The sequence below is a fragment of the Stegodyphus dumicola genome, chromosome 2, assembly GCF_044657685.1.
Source record: "Stegodyphus dumicola isolate Sdum_Otavi_A_Nest chromosome 2, ASM4465768v1".
In the NCBI taxonomy this organism is placed as follows: Eukaryota; Metazoa; Arthropoda; class Arachnida; order Araneae; family Eresidae; genus Stegodyphus; species Stegodyphus dumicola.
The window spans coordinates 219,104,689-219,123,171 of NC_140769.1; the positions used below are offsets into that span (position 1 = coordinate 219,104,689).

Below are 18,483 nucleotides of genomic sequence, written 5' to 3' on the forward strand. Positions count from 1 at the left end.
CCTCTACTTTCAGGGAGTGCTCAGTATCCTTTATCGGCAGAATAATGCCTGACCACACACTGCTGGCATCAGCTAGCTTGCTCTGCAAGATATACAGATGCTTCCTTGGCTACCATATTCTTCTGATCTCTCAGCAGTCAAACTCATTTGGGATGTGCTTGGACCTTATTTGCAAGCCCTGCCATTGCAGTGTTCAGAAGAACTGTGGCAAATGGTTTACAGGGAAAGGACAGCCATTCATCAGGACACCGTCTGTAGTCTCATTGACTCTGTACCTAGACGTGTTCAGGAAAGATGTTCATGTATCGCGTCCAAGGTGGTCATACAGCCTATTGAACCGACTCTGTTCTCACTCGTATTATTAATTTCATTTCAAAATAAATATCACTTATTGTTTGTTGCTGTTTGTTTGCTGAATTTCATCACTTCCTGGTCACTCCTTCTAGGTTTTGCATTTTCAATCTCGGGTAGTGTAACTATGTAGAATACTGCTTGAAGTACCATTTAATTTTCTTAAACCCTCAGCACCATTTATATCTTTCAAGGGACCATTCACAAATGACATATAAATAAGAAAGGCTTATGAAACAAAATGCTAACGTAATATGTGAAGCATGTAGACGACAAGACAGTTTTATAGGAATTGTTAAAGTAACAGCTGTGAAAGTCATTGCACAGCTGACTCCAACAGACAAGATTGCTGGACACTTTCAAACATATTCGGTGTGCAGGTGATGTCTGCTGAAGCAAAAATGATTCATGCTGTCATGTCCTCAAGTATAACCACAGGCATCCGATAAACAGCCAATTTCAGGTGGCCCCAGAACGAGAAATACCATCTACAGCTACTGATCAGTGTTTGTGATGGTGGTATGGTGTGGACAGCGCTTCCTCGGACATTGTTCGTGGTACATCCTCTGTGCTAGGCATCCAAAGCTACCTGCTCAGCCATAAATGAGATGCATGTCTGCAGATTCCTTGGTTGTGTTATCGGACGTGAAGTTTTAACACCCGCAACTTTTACATCACTCACTAATGAATACTTGCTCACTGCTTTTATTTTCCGCATATGCATAGGAAATGTGCATGCGAGAAGGTTTCTTATTCTGAACTGCTGCTTTTTTTTTCCTTCACAGGAATTGGAAATTATAAAAATGTTTTTTTTCTTCTCGACCATGGTGCTCCTAATCTTCGCATTTGTTTGGCCACTGTTACAGGCTGAATGTCCTCTCAACATCTATTTTTGTGATTTTCACCCATTAATTGTAGTTTGTGACCCTACGTTCTATGGTAATTTTTTGTCATCTTCATATCTGTTATCATCCCTCTGAATTTTTTGATAGAGTTCAGAAACACCTTGTAGATATTAGGTTCAAAATTTTGATGCTACTAACCTACTACTGATACTGCACAATTTTATTATTGTACTTTCAATTTGTTTAGAATATTAGCTGTGTTCATACAATTTAAAATTAATATTTTAAATATTTTTTAAATGATATTAATACAAATTTAATATTTTTAATTTATGAATTTAAAAAAACTACAAGTTTTTTATTTATCAACATTTTCTAAGCTTTTTCTTGCTTAATTCATAAAACCCATAAAAATAATCCAAATTTAAATCAATGTATATATATTTTAGAAAGGGGGAAATAATCATTTTGCAGTGATGAAAAGGATGCATGAGCCAAAAAAGGTTGAGAACCACTGCTATAACACATGGCTATTCTGAGATAACTGTTATCTCAATTGTTGCAAGTATGTGTTGATTTTCTCATTATTAAACATAAGTTCTACCAGAAAATTCTATGGATAATGCTATTTCAAGTTTCACCACTCGTGCAGGTGTTCATTTGATACCTGTATTGCTCTCTCTCTCTATATCACTGCATTAGATGAAAACATCTGCTCTTGTAAATTAACTAAAAACAAAAGTGTCTTATGTCATTATAAAGTGAGAGGCTAGTGTAAGCATAGCTGTCAATAAAGTTCATTTATGACTGTATATTTTGTTTAAATTACAATATGGAAGAAGTGTGTTGAAATTTAGTCAGAGTTTTTTGTGGAGATGCAGTTTCAAACAGAATCTGCAGGAAATCATTTGAAAAATTTGAAGCCGATGATTTCAACTTTAATGCCAACATAATATAAGCCAGGCTTTAGGTGGCCATCTTTGATCGATGATGGTAACTTCAATGCCAACATAATATAAGCCAGGCTTTGGCTGGCCATCTTTGATTGATGATGGTATTATAAAGAACATCCTACAGAAAGATCCTTTTTTGACAACATCGGAGATAACAGAAAAGTTTGATTCAGCTCAGTAAACCATTTCGGACCATATCTGGAAACTAGGATTTTGTCTGTAAGTGTTCCAAAAGAGTGCTTCATGAGTTAAAAGCTCAATATAGAGATATTATCAGCAAATGGGCTGTTTAAACAAAGCAGTTGAAGAAAAGAAGTCTGTGATATTCAATAGGAAGGAAATCATTTTGCATCATGATAATGCCACACCACATGCTGCTTTGTGACTCATCAGAAATTCGCAGATCTAGGGTGGAAAATCGTGCTACATTTACCATGCATCTCACCCTCCGATTATCACTTGTTTCTCTTGGAAAATTTTTGAAGGAAAACAAATTCAAAACTGAAGCAGATGTCACCCAAGCAACTGCTTGAATTCTTCACATCTAAGGAAAAGACATTTTTCAAAATTTGTATTTACAAATTATTGTTATCCTTGCAAGAGGTTATAAAGTAACAATGAATATTATTAAAGGTATGAAAAATGTAGTATTTTCTTTCACTTCCCAAATGGACAGAATTTTCCAGTAAACCTTATATCTCTGCATTAAACTGATAATTTACCCTATTTAGCTGTAAACATACACATTAAGTTTACATGAACTTATAGTATTTGTGTTATTGATGCACTAAAAATGTGCATTATGCTTAAATTGATACAATAATGAATGCATTTGAATACACATGAATTGCTTAAATGCACTTATAATAAATAATCCAATAATACAGTTTTTCTATGAATTGTAACTATATTAATCAGTTTGAAATATTGACATACTATCAGTCCTAAAATAATCACAATGAAATATCATTATACATTTTGAATATTAATTAAAATGTGCGATAAGTGTCTTAAAGTTCTTGAATGCCCCAAAGGGTCCATGAGTTTTTCATTTATCAAGTGTATGCAGGTATTAAAAAAAGAAGTTCTTACCTTGGCCATTGTATAACTAACCATCATTAGTCCTTGGCTTCAGATATTCAGAGGATTTTGTCAAGGAATCTGTCTTGGTAATTTTTCTGTATCCTGGTTGTCGTCATCATCAGAACTTGCACCTCCATGGTTGTTTTAGTCGATTCACATGAGCTGTAGATAGTGAAATAGCTTATGTGTTTCTAGTTGCATTACTTTATAAATATCACTGAGTAACACTTCTGTTACACTTGTTCTACCAAAATGCAGCCAATGATGATGAAAATGATGTTTTGGCTGCATTTTGGTAGATTGCCCTGTAGCTTTTTGCTACTTACTGTTATATTACTGGACAACATCTTTCTTTCAAATCTTTCTCATTTGTGTTTGTATTCTTCTTAGTGCTTGTTCTTGGATTTCTACTAGGTTATTTCATGAGTCTGCCTCTGTCTGCTAACTTCCTAAGGATGCTATTAAAGCTGTACGAATATCCATGTAACATTTCAAATGGTGGTTTATTTAAAATGTTACTTAAGTTGTTGTCAAGATTTTTTTTTCTTTTATTTTGGAATCACATCATAGAATTGGCGTGTTTCATAAGAACTTGGGGTGTGATGAATTCCTATATCTGCACAATATTGCTTAAATTGAAGAGAAGTAAAACAAGATCCTCTATCACTTATTTTACTTATTTCAGTAGCTCAAAACCTTTAACAAAATTTGTTACGGATTTTAAGGTACTTGGCATTTGTATTTTTAACAGCAAAAATTTTCATAAACCTTTTCAAGTCATCAATCACTTCCTGATTACCTCTTGAACACGACCCAAATAATCAATGTGCATAATGACAAAAGGTCTTTTACCAGGGTCATGGCATATGACCTGGTTATCATCTAATCCTAATATCAACTCTTCAAAGTAATTAGTTCAGAACAGTAACTTTCCATGAACTCTACGGTACGTTTTCATGCTGAACAAATTTTTGTTTAAATTAAAAATTTATAACTATTCATGTCTTCTTCAGATTTTTTATTCAAGTAACCGATTAATTTCATTGACAGCAGTTTTAACAATTGATGTATCTAATGTTCCTCTGGCAGTTTAATATGTTATGCTTGTTGTTCAAATAGACTAAATATGTACTAAATATATAAAATCTGTCAGCATTGCTTCCTTTACTTGTGCATTAAATTTTTCATTTCTGACTGAATGTTTCTTTTGATTAAATTTATAACCTCACAATCATTTTTTAAACTTCTGTTTTCTGCTTCTATATTCAACTTTTTGAGTTTAAATTCTCTTTAGCTAATCTCCCATTTAAAATTTTGTCCTACAGAAACTTGACAAGTTCTTCATAATTCTTACTTTTTAAAATATCTACCAACTATCAAAAAAGGGGGAAAGTTTTTTTTTTTCTTCTTTTTGTTTCAATATGATAACATCAGTTATGTGGGGGGGGGAGAGAAGTTAACATAGCTAAATTGATCGAGCCTTTAGCTCTGGCTCTAGCTGATGAAACAGACAGGCCATCTGTGAAAACTTCTAATTTACTTGAATGCAGTTTTTAGTGTGTCTGTCTGAAATATTTTGTAGAAGATTCCCGAGATAATCTTCTGAGAGGGCAGTGTCCGTATTTAATTTGAAATCACAGTTGGCACGAAAGCAGTTAAGAAAAGGAAAAAAAAAAAAAAAAACACTGAAGTGGAATAACCCATGTTATAATTAACCGAAAAATATTGACAAATTTTGCTGTATTTTTAAGCAGTTTGATTTAGAAAATATATACGTCTCACTGTGTAAATTACATCAACATTCAAAATTAAAGATTTTTTTTTTTTTCCCGTTGCATGAATTGTTCTTGTATTTCTGTAGGAATTAAGGGAAACCAAATATTAATGGCTTAATTTATTTTAATGATAATTTTATGTGCACTTAATTTATTTTTATGATGTAGAAATTTATTTTAAGCTGGTGATTTAACAGTATTTATGCATTCCATATTATGTGCAATAGTGGATGATCACTGCTGTCATCTTCCATATTTTCTTCTCCTTTTTATATTTCCAATGAAAATTTTGCTTTATTTGGGTGTTATGTAGTAGTACTTATTCCATTTTTCCGCATTAAACAAAAGTCGTTAATTCGGACACCCATAATTTGGAATAATCTATAATCCGGACCTCAAAACTAAAAACTTTCTGCGCATGCGCCGCGTTGACACATGCGCATAGGCGTTTACGCGTGCGCGTAAGACCTTTTACGACTGCGCATATGAGTGTGCGCAAGTGCAGAATATGTTTTCGCGTGCGCGTTTTATGTATAATGGACGTATAAGCTAAAATTATCTAATTATCTATTTCAGTTAATGTTGATGATTGCGTTGTTCCTTAATTTTCGAATTGGATCCGGCTTATTATTTTTTGCAGACTGTAAGAGCAATTTTATAAAAGTAAGCTTAAACTTTCGATTATATCAAATAGAATTTCCTATATATATTTGTTAACATGTAAAGGATCTAAAGCGAAAATATGTTTTGAGATCCGAAATCTGTTTATCAATTTCACGCTGCTCGGCGGGGGGAATGCCGCGGCGGGCGCGTAATGAATTGGAAGTTGATCTGTCAGCACTATCCATATCTTCAGCGCAGATGTTTTTATTTTATTTGGCTTATAATTCCTTACCAAATGTAGTATTTCATCTCCATATGCTCCGTCTTTGATATGATTTAAAACAAGTTCCTCGTCATTATAATTCGCTTCCGATAGCGAAGAAAAGTGACAGAGGTTAATGAAAACGAAAAAATTTCGATTGACAAATTAGTCGGTGTTCTCGACACAGCAATTATAGGACTTGAACAGCGGAACTTTGTAACTGAACAAGAAATTATGTCTGTTTAATAGAATTAAAGAGAAAGTATTATCACATGAAACGAAGCAAAACTTAAACAACTTACATTGAAAGAAATGTTTAATAAAGTAAACAAATAAATATTAAGCTTTTTCTTTCTGCAAATTTTGATACCCTTTAGATCATAATTGTTCTTTATTTCATAAATTACGGTTTCATATTTTTAATTTTAGAATTTCTGCATGCCATCTTACGAGATTTAAACTGATGATCTATAATCCGGAATCGCCGAAGTCCCGACGAGTCCGGATTAACGACTTTTGACTGTAGTAATTATTCCATTTTTCCGCATTAAACAAACTTGATTTTTTTACTTTTAATCAAAAGATAAGCAACTTTTGATCAAGAGATGACTGTATTTTACTTTAACTACATCATTATTTTATATTTTCTGAATGGAATAATACTTTGCTTTGTGAATCTGTGATAGATTTCTTTTATAATTGTATTTATTTACATTAAATTGTTTCAGTACAACCATATATGGAACTTAAGCCTAACAGTAGTAGTGACAGAGCTTGGGTTTGGAGTACGATGGCTGATTTTGCTGATGAAGAACCAAAACCAGAATTACTAGCTATAAAATTTGCAAATGCTGAAAGTAAGTTTTTGAAAATTTGCTTTCTGAGATTTTAAATTCATGTGATGTAAAATGAAAAGTTTTTTTGATGGATTTTATCTTAAAAGATGTTTTTATAGTGAAATTAATGTACTATTTATTATTGTAATTTAAAAAAGCTTTTAAAGGCTTAAGGCTTATCAGAGTTCTAAATAAATAAATTCCCACATATACTTAAGCCTTATTGAGGGCCAGTGCTAGATATCTTACCGCATGATGCAGTCTCTGTGGGTTCTAAATTCTGTGCCTTGGTGCAACCATACAAGCCCTGGTGCTGGTTCTGGGTGTATGTGAATAACAAATCAGTTATTCTTAATTCAAATAGCCCAAAATGTAATCTTTGGGTCTATGAGTATCATTAACAAAATCTATTTTTAGCATATGGAAAGAAATTTGGGGTAAATTTTTCCTCGTCAGCATTTTTTAACGCATTTAAGTTATATCTTTAATCATCGTCAAGCGTAACATCAACATAAAAGGTTACCATACTGCTTTATTATTTACTTACTAACATAAAAAAAATGTTTAGGCATCGCTACATGGGTCATTACTCAAGTTGTCATGTTTTGATAAATGTGCGGTGATGAAAGGAAAGTATAATAAATAATGATTCACCAGGTTGGCATCAGATCAGGGATGTGTCTTTGTGGAATGTTTCGGTTTCAGATGTGTGCCTAAGCAGATATGCAGCAATGGAGCCAAATTACAGATCGTACAAATTTATACTAAAATGATTGTTTTTCAGTAACAAGGTATTTTATTTAGTGTCAAAGTGAAATTAAGAATTAAGAATCAGGACTCGGCAGATGTTTTATTATGTGCAGAGGGGGGAATCAAATGTGCATGCGTAAAGAATTAAAGCAAGATGGTTTTGAGGTCCGGATTTCAGACTTTGTACTGCATATGTCATTGAAAGATCAGCCTATCTGCAATGGTACATAAAAGGGAGAGGGCGATTGTAAATTTTTAAAAAATCTTTTAATTTTTAATCCAGATGTATCGGTATGTTCTTAGTTCAACACTAATCTAGTTGTAATTTTATTACATTTCATTTTTTATGGTACCTGTTAGTGTGACATTTTTTAAAAATGTTTGAAGAAACTGAAGCATCTTATTATTACTAATTGTTACATGAACTTGGCCAGAAAATAATTTCTTCAGGAAAATATGGCTTGCAATTTGGTATATGAACGTAACTGATTTTCCTAAGAATTGGCAAATAATTGACTGGGGCATTTTCTCTATGAATGTTTTTTCCCCTTTATTTTCCCTTGAATTGCATACATTCTAAAATTGCTAAATACGTATTTTCACTAAAAAGAGTGCAGGTACATGATAAGCAGTGTTAGAATTGTTTCTTAGAGCAAATTGTTATTAATATGTTTTATTTTCTACAAAACTTTTAAGATTTAAAAATCTGAAAATTAGGTGGTGTACTTTGAAACAAGTGTGGTTTTAAATGACCAATACTGTTATCATTTGATGTGAATCCCTAAATGTACCTTTTACTTTTAATGCAAGATTTGATTCAAGAATTTAAATGTCTGAACTTCAAACAGAGGGTATTTATTGCTTGTTTTATTTCAGTAGTTAAAAGAGACATTACACTGAATTATAGGTGATCATTGCATTTAATTTTTGTCAAAATATTCTTGATAATCATAAATTCTCTTTTCAAAAGTTTTGTTTCTTAAATGTTTCTGACGTGCTTATCTTACTTATAGATGCTCAGAAATTCAAAGAGGCTTTCAATCAAGCTAAAGATATTTCTGCAAAATTTTTAAATGATAAACAAGCAATTGATTCTTCTAGTAAGTATTTGCTTAATTATCAGTTTGAAGTAATAAATTGTTCAAATGAATCATTATCTCTGTCAACTTAATAGTTTGTATAACCAGCACATAAGTTGTAAACTTTTAGAAGAGATACATCTAGACGATGGAATATCGTGGCAGTGCATGGTTGGAAACGGTTTCTTGGCACAGTAGTAATGACACAAAACACAAAAAAGGAAGGACACAAGCAGTGCAACAAAACATGCTTTATTGTGTTAAGTAAAGCAGGAACCAGCAAATAAGAAGAAAAATAGACAGTGATCGTTATTAAAGAAGGTGTTTTAAATTATTGCTCTGGACTGTGATGTAGGCCTCGTATCTCCAGCGCATGAAAGATCTGCATCGCGTGCAGAAGATGCTTGATGCACGGTTGCTGCATTATGCTCCAGGTTGTGATTTTGAACACCACCTTTGATGAGGATCATCTGTTTTTGTTCTTATTATTTATTTTCTGTTGCACTAAGCATAATAAACATTATTCTCACCCTGTCCGTGTCCTTCCTTGTGTTTTTCCATCGTCTAGGTGTACTCTATCTCTCCTGAAAGGTTTGTTATCAATAATGAGTAATATTTGTCACTTTTCATAAATTTGTTTAAAATGTACTGTTTCATTGTTGCCTCTTACTCTTCAGAAACAAATGTGAATGTGTCTAAATTAAATATCATTCTATGATAGAAATCTGGAATTTTGAGCTAAAAATAGTTTATAAATTGCTTAATTGGTATGGATAATATTTGTAATAAATTTTTAAGATCTTTTATATTTAATCTTTAACTATAATGCTATAATACCTTCGAAAAGTAATTTTTAGTACCTTTATAATACCTTCAAAAAGTAATTTTGGAAGGTTTTTCTTATTATTAACGGTTTAGGTCAGTGATGGTAAATTTCAGCCACATGTTAGAAATGTTTAACAGCTGCGCTGCCAGCTCTCCTGGTTTTTCATCACATCTTCCTGTAGATTATCAAATTTACTTGTTTTTATTTTTTAGCATTTAGTTAGGAAAATGTTTCCCAGTAACAAATTGAATTAATGTAAAAAGTGCTCAGATTCAGCCCCTAGTGATTTTCAGCATAATGTTTTCTTATCAAAATGAATTTAATCTGAATTGGCATATAATTTACTGTAGACATTTATAGTGTTTAATCACTTAATATTTATATTTAATTTTGTTTTATATCTATGGATGGTACATTTTTAAATAATTCTTCACAGTAGTGTGTGCCTTATTTATCAGTATTATTTTTATCATATTTAAAAGTATACTTGAATAAATAAAAGCTTTCCTTTCTGTATTCAGGAATTTCTCAGTATAAATGTGTAAGAAAATTACAGAGTGAAGTTAGTTAAAGAATGTAAAATTTGGAACATGTGATTGAATACTGATGTATTTTACATCGGAATCATATTTATATACCTCAGTAACTTGAATCATTCATTGTATAGCAAATTTAAGTCAATTTGGAGTTCTTTGGAAATTACGTTGTAGTGTAATGGGGAAAAAAAAACTTAGTTTTTCACTTAGCTTAGTTAGTAGTCAAAGTTTGCAGATATGCTTTTCTAGTCTAAGAAGTAAGAATGAATGTGTAAATAAATACATATATTTTGAGTAGCAAAATCCTTTTTTAAAAATATGACAGTTTTTGCTATACATTCTGTAAACGATGACTTTGTTCTCTTGAAAAATGTAGTCCCCTCAAAAATCAAAATTAGTTTATCCTGTGTAACCATAATGTTGGAAGTGACTGAGTTATCACTGATGTATTATCAATCTAAATGCGTAATGACGAAATATATATTTATATGCTATATTTAACCTCAATAACTCAGATATACTATATATAACCTAAGAAATGACTCATAATAATTATATATTTATCCCTGATGCAAATATTACTTTTGATTTACCACTTTTTATGAGGATATAATTTTCATGGGAAATATTTTGTTGCAAACATTTTTCATTGTATTGTTTTTTATGTGTTGAATGTTTTAAATATTTTTATTATTTTTAAAGGGTAAATTTTAAGAATAGTTGCTGATAAAGTTACTGTATTTTTAAGTAATCCTTTAATTTATAGCTTTTCAGTTTATGCTGTAAAAAATCCAGTAGTTAAAAAACTATTGTTTTCCAGAATCAATTTATTTTTACTCATAATCTATATTTTAAAATCTTTAGCAAAAGAAGAAAGTGATTCTGGAGAAGAAAGTGATGAAGACAAGCCAGAAGTTCAGACAGGCGCTGATAAAGATGATGCTAAGGAAGTATCTGACAAACTTTTGAATCTCACCGTAGAGGAAAAACACGAGAATACAGAAGAAAGTAAATTATCGAAGAATGAAAGTAATGAAAGTGATTCAAAATAATGTTGAATGTTCAACTTAACTGTGTTTTTAAGTAGAACATTGCTGCAATGTAAGAATTTTTCTAATAAGAAGCAAGAATTTTTCCTAATAATTTTTCAATTCTGTATTGTCCATTTATTTTGAAGGCAGTTTGCCTATCAAAGATTAGAACTACATATTTTTTTAACTTAATGATATTGGCCATACTTCATTTGTAGAAGTATGTATATGTATATTCAACAGTTTATATTGCTGAAGACTCGCCTTTATTTATCCATTACAACATTATTAAATCTGGTTTTAAACTGCTTTGCATCAATAATTGAAAAATAAATTTTGTGTGCCTCTGTTATCGCCCTTTTTGAGTGGTTCAGGTATGCAGTGCTTTCTGTTATGCTGTTTGTTCCTGTCTTCGTTTTCATAGCCTTAAGTAAGCAAATTTCTTTATCTTCTATGTATTGCATCTTGCATTTATTAGAACTTGTGTAAAATAATTGTACCTTCATTATCAGATGAGAAGCTTATTATTTATGACTTAAAAATGCCTAATTTAATGAATTTGTGAATTAATAAATGTGATCATTTTGCTGTAAATTTTCATCATCAATAAAATATTGTTTTAAAAATCTCTTACAATTTTTGAATTATCAGAAAATAAAGCATAATTAAAAAATTGTTTTCGTACAACAAAGACTAAGTATTTCTCAGTTACATTGAATTTTAGATGTATGTCCATTTTTGATTATATATTTTATACCATGTACACAGGTGTAAATAAAATGTGAAGAATTTCCATGGATAATCCCTTTAATTAGAATTTGGGACCAAATATTAATTGAAAGCAAGAGAAAATGCAGCAAGTGAAACATAAAATTAGTAACACAACAACCTTGAGTTTGGCATAGATTTAAGTCAAGATCTCGATAGATTTCATGGGTAAGCTGGCAAGACTGGAAAGCAGTGGGTGTAACAGTCGTATTTATACTCTACAGTAAAGCAAAACGAGAGAGTAGTGCCATCTATTGGTAAAAATATTAATTACATTCAAAAATTAAGATAAAAATAGAAATTTAAAAGCATTAGGAAGGACTGGATTGGACTTCATCTTATCTAGTGAATCTTTGTGAAGCAGTGGTTCTGAGAAATTGAGAGCATGAAATACATAATAATAAAAATAATTGCATGGAGTAACATATGTATTAAAGTTCAATCATCACATTGCTGCTGCTGAATATATTATACCTCTTTTATTTATTTCACAAATGGAGGAAAGTTCTTTCAGAAGAATCTGAGTTCAATATATTTGGTTATGGTAAAGCACTTGAGGGAGTGCTTTGCCATAACCAAATACCTAAATAACCTAAGGGGAGGGATGTGTTCATGGAAGAATTCTGTAGAGGACTTTCTAAGGGAACCTGGCTGACATACACATTACACAAGGGAAAACCACGGAAACATCCATACAATTAGCTTGTTTGTGAAATTTGGACCAAACAACCAGTGTTCAGTGACTACCGCTTGGCTGCTGGTGGGCCTCAGGAGAATCTGGGACCAAATGTTTTCATACTGCAGAATAAAGTATACATTAATTTAACCATTACATAGTTGCAATTAAATATAGTGTATATCTTTTATTTATATCTAAAATGTATAAAATAAATTACAGGTTTTGTTGATTAGCCTCTTGATTGGCAAGACCACATTTAATCAGTTCATGACATTTTATCTCTGGCCGTATATTAGTTGATAATTTAAAATATTTTGTTTGCTTACTTTCTTTAATAGTGTAAATATCTTAATGAATATTTTTGAAAACGGACTAAAATATGTAACTATACAAATGTAGATATTAAGATTTCAATACAGGTCTTCATGAGCAGATCCAAAATCCTGTGCCGCTCAGAGGGTTAAGTGATATATGAATTATAATAAGGCATGTTATGAACAGGAATATGTTTAAATATGCCAAATGAATTTTAAAATCTATTTCATGTTTTAATAACATTTAAAGAAAAAATTATGTAAAATATGTTTTGTAAAATATTTTGTGTTCAACTTTGTATTGTTATGATATGTATCACATTTTTAAATAAATGTTTCACATGAACGCCTATTAAGTTTAATGACTTTTGAAATGTTTTACTAAATGTATGTAAAATTTATAAAACTTTAGACAAGAGTTTTTGAATATGTAGAAACCTGAGCAAACATTCACAAGAATCAAGTGACAGTCATGTACTCATTTTTAAAAATAGATACTGATGTGTGATGAAGAACTTTGAAGACTTCAGAAGGGGGGTAATGTTCTTCATTTAATCCATCTTAAAGAGTGTCAAAAAATTATTTATCTTTCATTTTAGTTGACTGAGCAATAAAATTCACACTCTTAATTTTTCATACGATCCTCCTGTTTTTAATTTATCTGTATTTATTTAGTATCATTAAAATGTAATTTTAAGAAAATTGATCATTAAGTATTAAAGGAGAAGTAAATGTGATAAAAAATGTTGATGATAAGTTTTTAAGAAAAAAAGTAAACCAATCCCTTAGTTCCTTGTCTTATGAATTAAATTCCAGTGGTGCTTGCCACGATCAACATGTTGGTCACATTTCACCCAATTTAAGTTTCAGCCAAGCTATCAAAACTGTGCCAGTTGACACACCTCTAATGATTTACTCATGTAAGGTAGAACTGGCTTAATTTTTTTGAAATGTTTGAAAACTAGCAAACTATCCATTGGTGAAAAAAATTTGTATGGAAATAAGTAAATGCTTATGTAAAGTTGTCATAATTTTGAAAATGCTAGCAGAAAATTAATAATCATCGATTGGGCATCTGTTAATTCTACCTAACTGATGCAAGTTTTCCACTTTTATGGCAAAAGTCTCCATTTAATTTTTGGTTTTAGTTTTTCCTTTTTCCAAAGCCATTATTCTGATAGTAGATTCCCCCCACCACCACCATCAGTATAATCTTCAGTACCTGTTAACATAAAAAATTTTTGTACAGAAAAAAAAGGTTGTGCGGATTTCAGGACAGAAAAGATAAATCATAGCATTCAGACTAAAAGTGCAAAATAAATAAGGCGTATTAGATACAGTTAATTAAATTATTATATACATTATTGCAATAACTTATTATATGCGTTAAATTATTATTACATATATAAATTGATTATATTATTCATTGTATTATATATACACAGCATCGAGGTTTGCCAATATCGCCTCATGTAAAGATTTCGGTGTTAGAATCACTGTTTCTGTTCAACAGCTTTTCTTTATTTTTCTGTATGTCATACACAATCGTATTGCAATTCCATATGATTCTGCTATAAAATGAACCTCTCTCCATCTTTTGCACTTTTTGCATTACCATCAATGCAACGTGTTTACGTTTTTCAACGATGCAAGCAGTAAAATCATGAGTGCGTTTCTTATCTGTAATTATATTAAAAAGGGCTGAAATTTAAAATATTCTTAATTTATCCACAAAATATCCGGATAAAAAAAAGGCAGCACTAAATAACCTCGTGAAATAACAAAGAAAATACAACAATGTGAATCGTTAACTTGAAGAGTGAATCGTCTGCTTCCTTAGCTCGATGCAGATTAGAGTGGAAAAAAAATTTAATATTATGTCAATAATTTGGTATTTCCGTTATGACTCATTATTATTCGGTAATTATGATGTCATTATTCGGTAAGTATTTTTTCTTCAATATTTTGTACTCGATGTTGCGGTTTCCGGAACCTATAAACTATATGTTTATATTTTGAGAGGCAACGCGGATTTTCGGTATTTGACTGTACTCTTTTTTTTATGTTTGTGCATTTTCTGTTTTATTTTGTGCAAAATAGCTGATTGATTATTCTTTCTTACTGGCTTTGTATTCTGAAAGCTTATCCCAAACATATAGGGTGATTAAACATAGAATATTGAGCTTATCTGTGAATGCAAACAGAGAATTTACTTCCGAATACACCTGTATTCTTTTTTAAATGAATGTGAATTGTCTGTAAATTTGCCTTTACAGTTTCATCAAATACTGAATTGAAAACAATTCTGCAATTTTTAATCAGAAATTGGTGATATATTTAGACCTGGTATTTCTATACTAGATTTTTTTTTACTCCTGTTTCCTTGCCTGCTGTGCAAATAGCAGTCTGTTCTTAGGGACAGAAATTTTTCATCAAGACTCTCACAATTCTGTAGATGTTTAAAATTAACAGTAGTAACAACTGTACACTACAAAGTCCGAAATCGGGACTTCGGCGATTTCAGATTTGGGATTTTTCCGGATAGTAGATCATCAATTTAAATCTGGTAAGATGGCATGCAGAAATTGTACAATTAAAAATATGAAATTGTAATTTATGAAATAAAGAACAATTATGATATAAAGGGTGTCAAAATTTACAAAAAAAGCTTAATATTTATTTGTTTACTTTATTAAGCATTTCTTTCAATGTAAGTTGTTTAAGATGCTTCCACAAAAAGTTCCTTTTTCTTGTGTCATTTACAATATACAGTGGACTTTCCAATGCCATATTCCTCGCATAATTTTGAGACGAATATGCCTTTATCCGTTTTTTGCAGCAATTTCACTTTTTGGTTTAATGGACATCGAAACATGGTTTCACTTTGTAGGTCCTTTGGCAACTCCAGAATTGGAAACTATTTTGGCATAATAGAAAGCTCAAGCTTATTTTTTATAAAATTGCCGTAATAATAACAGCTTGCAAAAAATAAGCTGGATCAAATTAGAAGATCAGGGAACAGCGCAGTCTGCTACATTAGTTGAAATGCCTTAGAAATCGGTAAAGATAATTTTAGTCTAGCCTAAAAGCATCCGTTAAACTTTATTGGCTGTGTATCACAAGATTGCCGATGAAAGCCAAGTTGTTTCGCTAAATTTTGTCTTGCTCCTATTGTGTACTGAATTGTATTAGTTTAGTACAGTACATCTTAGATCATTTAAAAATCTATAATCATCGCCAAGCGTAATATTAGTATAGAAGGTTGCCATACTCTTTTTTTTTTTTTTTTTTTTCAATTTTGTCTTGCTCCTATTGTGTACTGAATTAAGCCTGAATTGTATTAGTTTAGTACAGTACATCTTAGATCATTTAAAAATCTATAATCATCGCCAAGCGTAATGTTAGCATAAAAGGTTGCCATACTCTTGTTATTCAATTACTAATATAAAAAAAAGTTTAGACATCACAGCATGAGTTACTACTGAAGCTGTCATGTATTGATAAACATGCGGTTATGAAAGCAAAATATCATAAATAATGACTCGCCAGTTCGGCGTCAGGGATATAAAATAGGTGAATGTTTCGGTTTGAGAACGGCGGAAAATGGAATGGAAATGGTTTGAGATGTGTGCCAAGTAGATACTCAGCTATAGAGCGAAATTATTAATCTCACAAATTTATGCTTACATGATTGTTTTTTCATAATGAGGTATTTTATTTTAGTACCTAAGTGAAATTAAGAATCGGAATTTTAAGTGAAAATCTCCACATGTTTTATTATGGAAGGAAAAATCAAATGTGTATTCTTTTTTAAATGAATGGGAATCGTCTGTAAATTTGCTTTTACAGTTTCATCAAGTACTGAATTGAAAACAATTCTGCAATTTTTAATCAGCAATTGGTGATATATTTAGAACTGTGCCTTTGAGGTCCGGATTTTAGATCATTCTGGATAATTGACGTCCAGATTTTGGACTTTATATTGTGTTTCCTTTCTGTGGTGTTTGAAGAAATGGCTGCCTATTCTTTTAACATGCTCAAATTTTAAGATACTATGTAATTACATAAAAAAAAAAAAAAAAAAAAAAAAAAAACGCGACTGCTGCACAGCATAGATCATCAGAATGTTGTAGTGTTTTTAAAAAGTATATTAATAAATATATCCCAGCTATTTTTCATTAAAAAAGTAAATGGCATTATCATTCCATTCGAACTAACGGACATAATTTTATTTTGGAGAACATTTAATTTTTCATTTTTATTTACCTTTTTATATCTCAAAGGGAGGATTTAACCCTTTATGTCCCAAATTATTTTACTTTTTGAAAAAGAGTATAACTTTTTTATTATATTCCTTTATGCATAAGAAACATCTCTCATTAAATTATAAGTTTTTCGCTGCTTTTCTTTAAATATAAAACTGGGGCTTCAAATTCCCTTTGAGGCATAATTGAGCAATTTTATTGATAGGACTTTAAAGTCCCGTAGGGAAATAAAGGTTTCAGATGTCACCATGATGCAATTAAGTCATCAAAATGTCTTAGGAGAAGCTATATTTCTAATTTAATTCAATCATCTTAAGTTGCATTTATGTTATTACCATCTTTTGTCAACTACGAAATATAGTGAATGTTTTTCATCTCATTAGTTGTTGATGGCGAGTCTGTATAGTTGAATAGGTTTTATAATGCAGTAGTCTCAAACTGGTGGCACATGGATATATTTCACCTAGGTTTTTATTGTAAACAGGGTTGCCACGCTACCTGGAAAACCGGAAAAAGTAAAGGAGTTCGAAAATTGACCAAGAAAGTCAGAGAATTTAAATATTTTGGTCAAAATCTGGAAAAGTCGGGGAATGTCAAACGGCGATCCCAAAAAAAGCAAGTTTTGCGCCAACTTTGGAAGCGATCACTTTGTTGGCGAATTATGTGTCGGATGAGCGTCATTTGGGCAGCTGCAGTAGAGCCAATTTTCGCAGCTCCAATCAGATTGTCTTTTAGAAAAGCAAGTTTCCAGCAATTTCGGTTTCCAGTAACCTCGAGAATCCTAAGACTCGCATGTGAAGTGCATATTGAACTAAAATACCTTCCCATTCTCGTATACAACAAAATCGGTTTAATCCTAATATACGGTACCATGGAGTCTAGAATAGCCTTCATGTACTCTGTTCTAATGTAGGAACGTCTATGTAAAGAAAGAAGGGTTCCATAGACGTTATTAAACGTTAGCCTGCATGACTGATTACTATTTTTTTATTTTACTGCTAAATTAAAAATAAGGCATTTATTAAAATGAAAAAAAAAAAAAAGTTTAAAAGATTTTGCGGTAAAATCCTAGTCTTCGCTAGGGCATTGGTACAATTTTGAAACCTGCTGCCAACACCTTCTTAAGGTATCCGACCTCGTACAAAAGACGATTTTCGGTCAAAATTTCGATTTTTACTTTATTACATTATCTTAAAGAATACATCTTTAGCTATCAAATACAAGTTTTGCTTGTAGATAGGTTAATTAGAACTGAAGTTATAAGCATTTTTCTGTAACTGAATAAACCGGAAGTTCCAAGATTCTGGGCCGGAAGTAAGCGTTTAAATAGATATACCTATTTAGAAACTTTATTTATCTTCAAGATTTTGTAAATTATAAACCTACGTACTAAGTTTAGATATTTTGTAATACATTTAAAGAATCTGGTGTTAGTTTTTTCCCTTAATTTCGTATTTCGTTTGGCGCAGAGGGTATTCAATGTTGAATGTATGTGTTGCTGCTTTGTGGATTAGCGTTGACAAAGTG

The 18,483-nt window shown here is 31.3% G+C and overlaps 1 protein-coding gene and 1 long non-coding RNA gene across 3 annotated transcripts in view; one reads left to right on the forward strand and one right to left on the reverse strand.

The window, feature by feature from the left end:
- The window catches only part of LOC118204954 (ran-specific GTPase-activating protein-like), a 43,771-nt gene extending 30,728 nt beyond the window's left edge, over positions 1-13,043 (forward strand). For both annotated transcript variants that reach the window (XM_085811782.1, XM_085811783.1), the window contains 3 exons: positions 6,601-6,729; positions 8,472-8,558; positions 10,764-13,043. In XM_085811782.1, coding sequence (XP_085667908.1) covers positions 6,601-6,729; positions 8,472-8,558; positions 10,764-10,951 — 404 coding nt within the window. In that variant the 3' untranslated portion in view covers positions 10,952-13,043. The remainder of the gene's footprint in view (positions 1-6,600; positions 6,730-8,471; positions 8,559-10,763) is intronic.
- The window catches only part of LOC118204955 (uncharacterized), a 41,297-nt gene that overhangs the window by 10,802 nt on the left and 12,012 nt on the right, over positions 1-18,483 (reverse strand). The window contains exon 4 of the long non-coding RNA XR_015039787.1: positions 3,242-3,394. This is a non-coding gene — a long non-coding RNA (uncharacterized LOC118204955). The remainder of the gene's footprint in view (positions 1-3,241; positions 3,395-18,483) is intronic.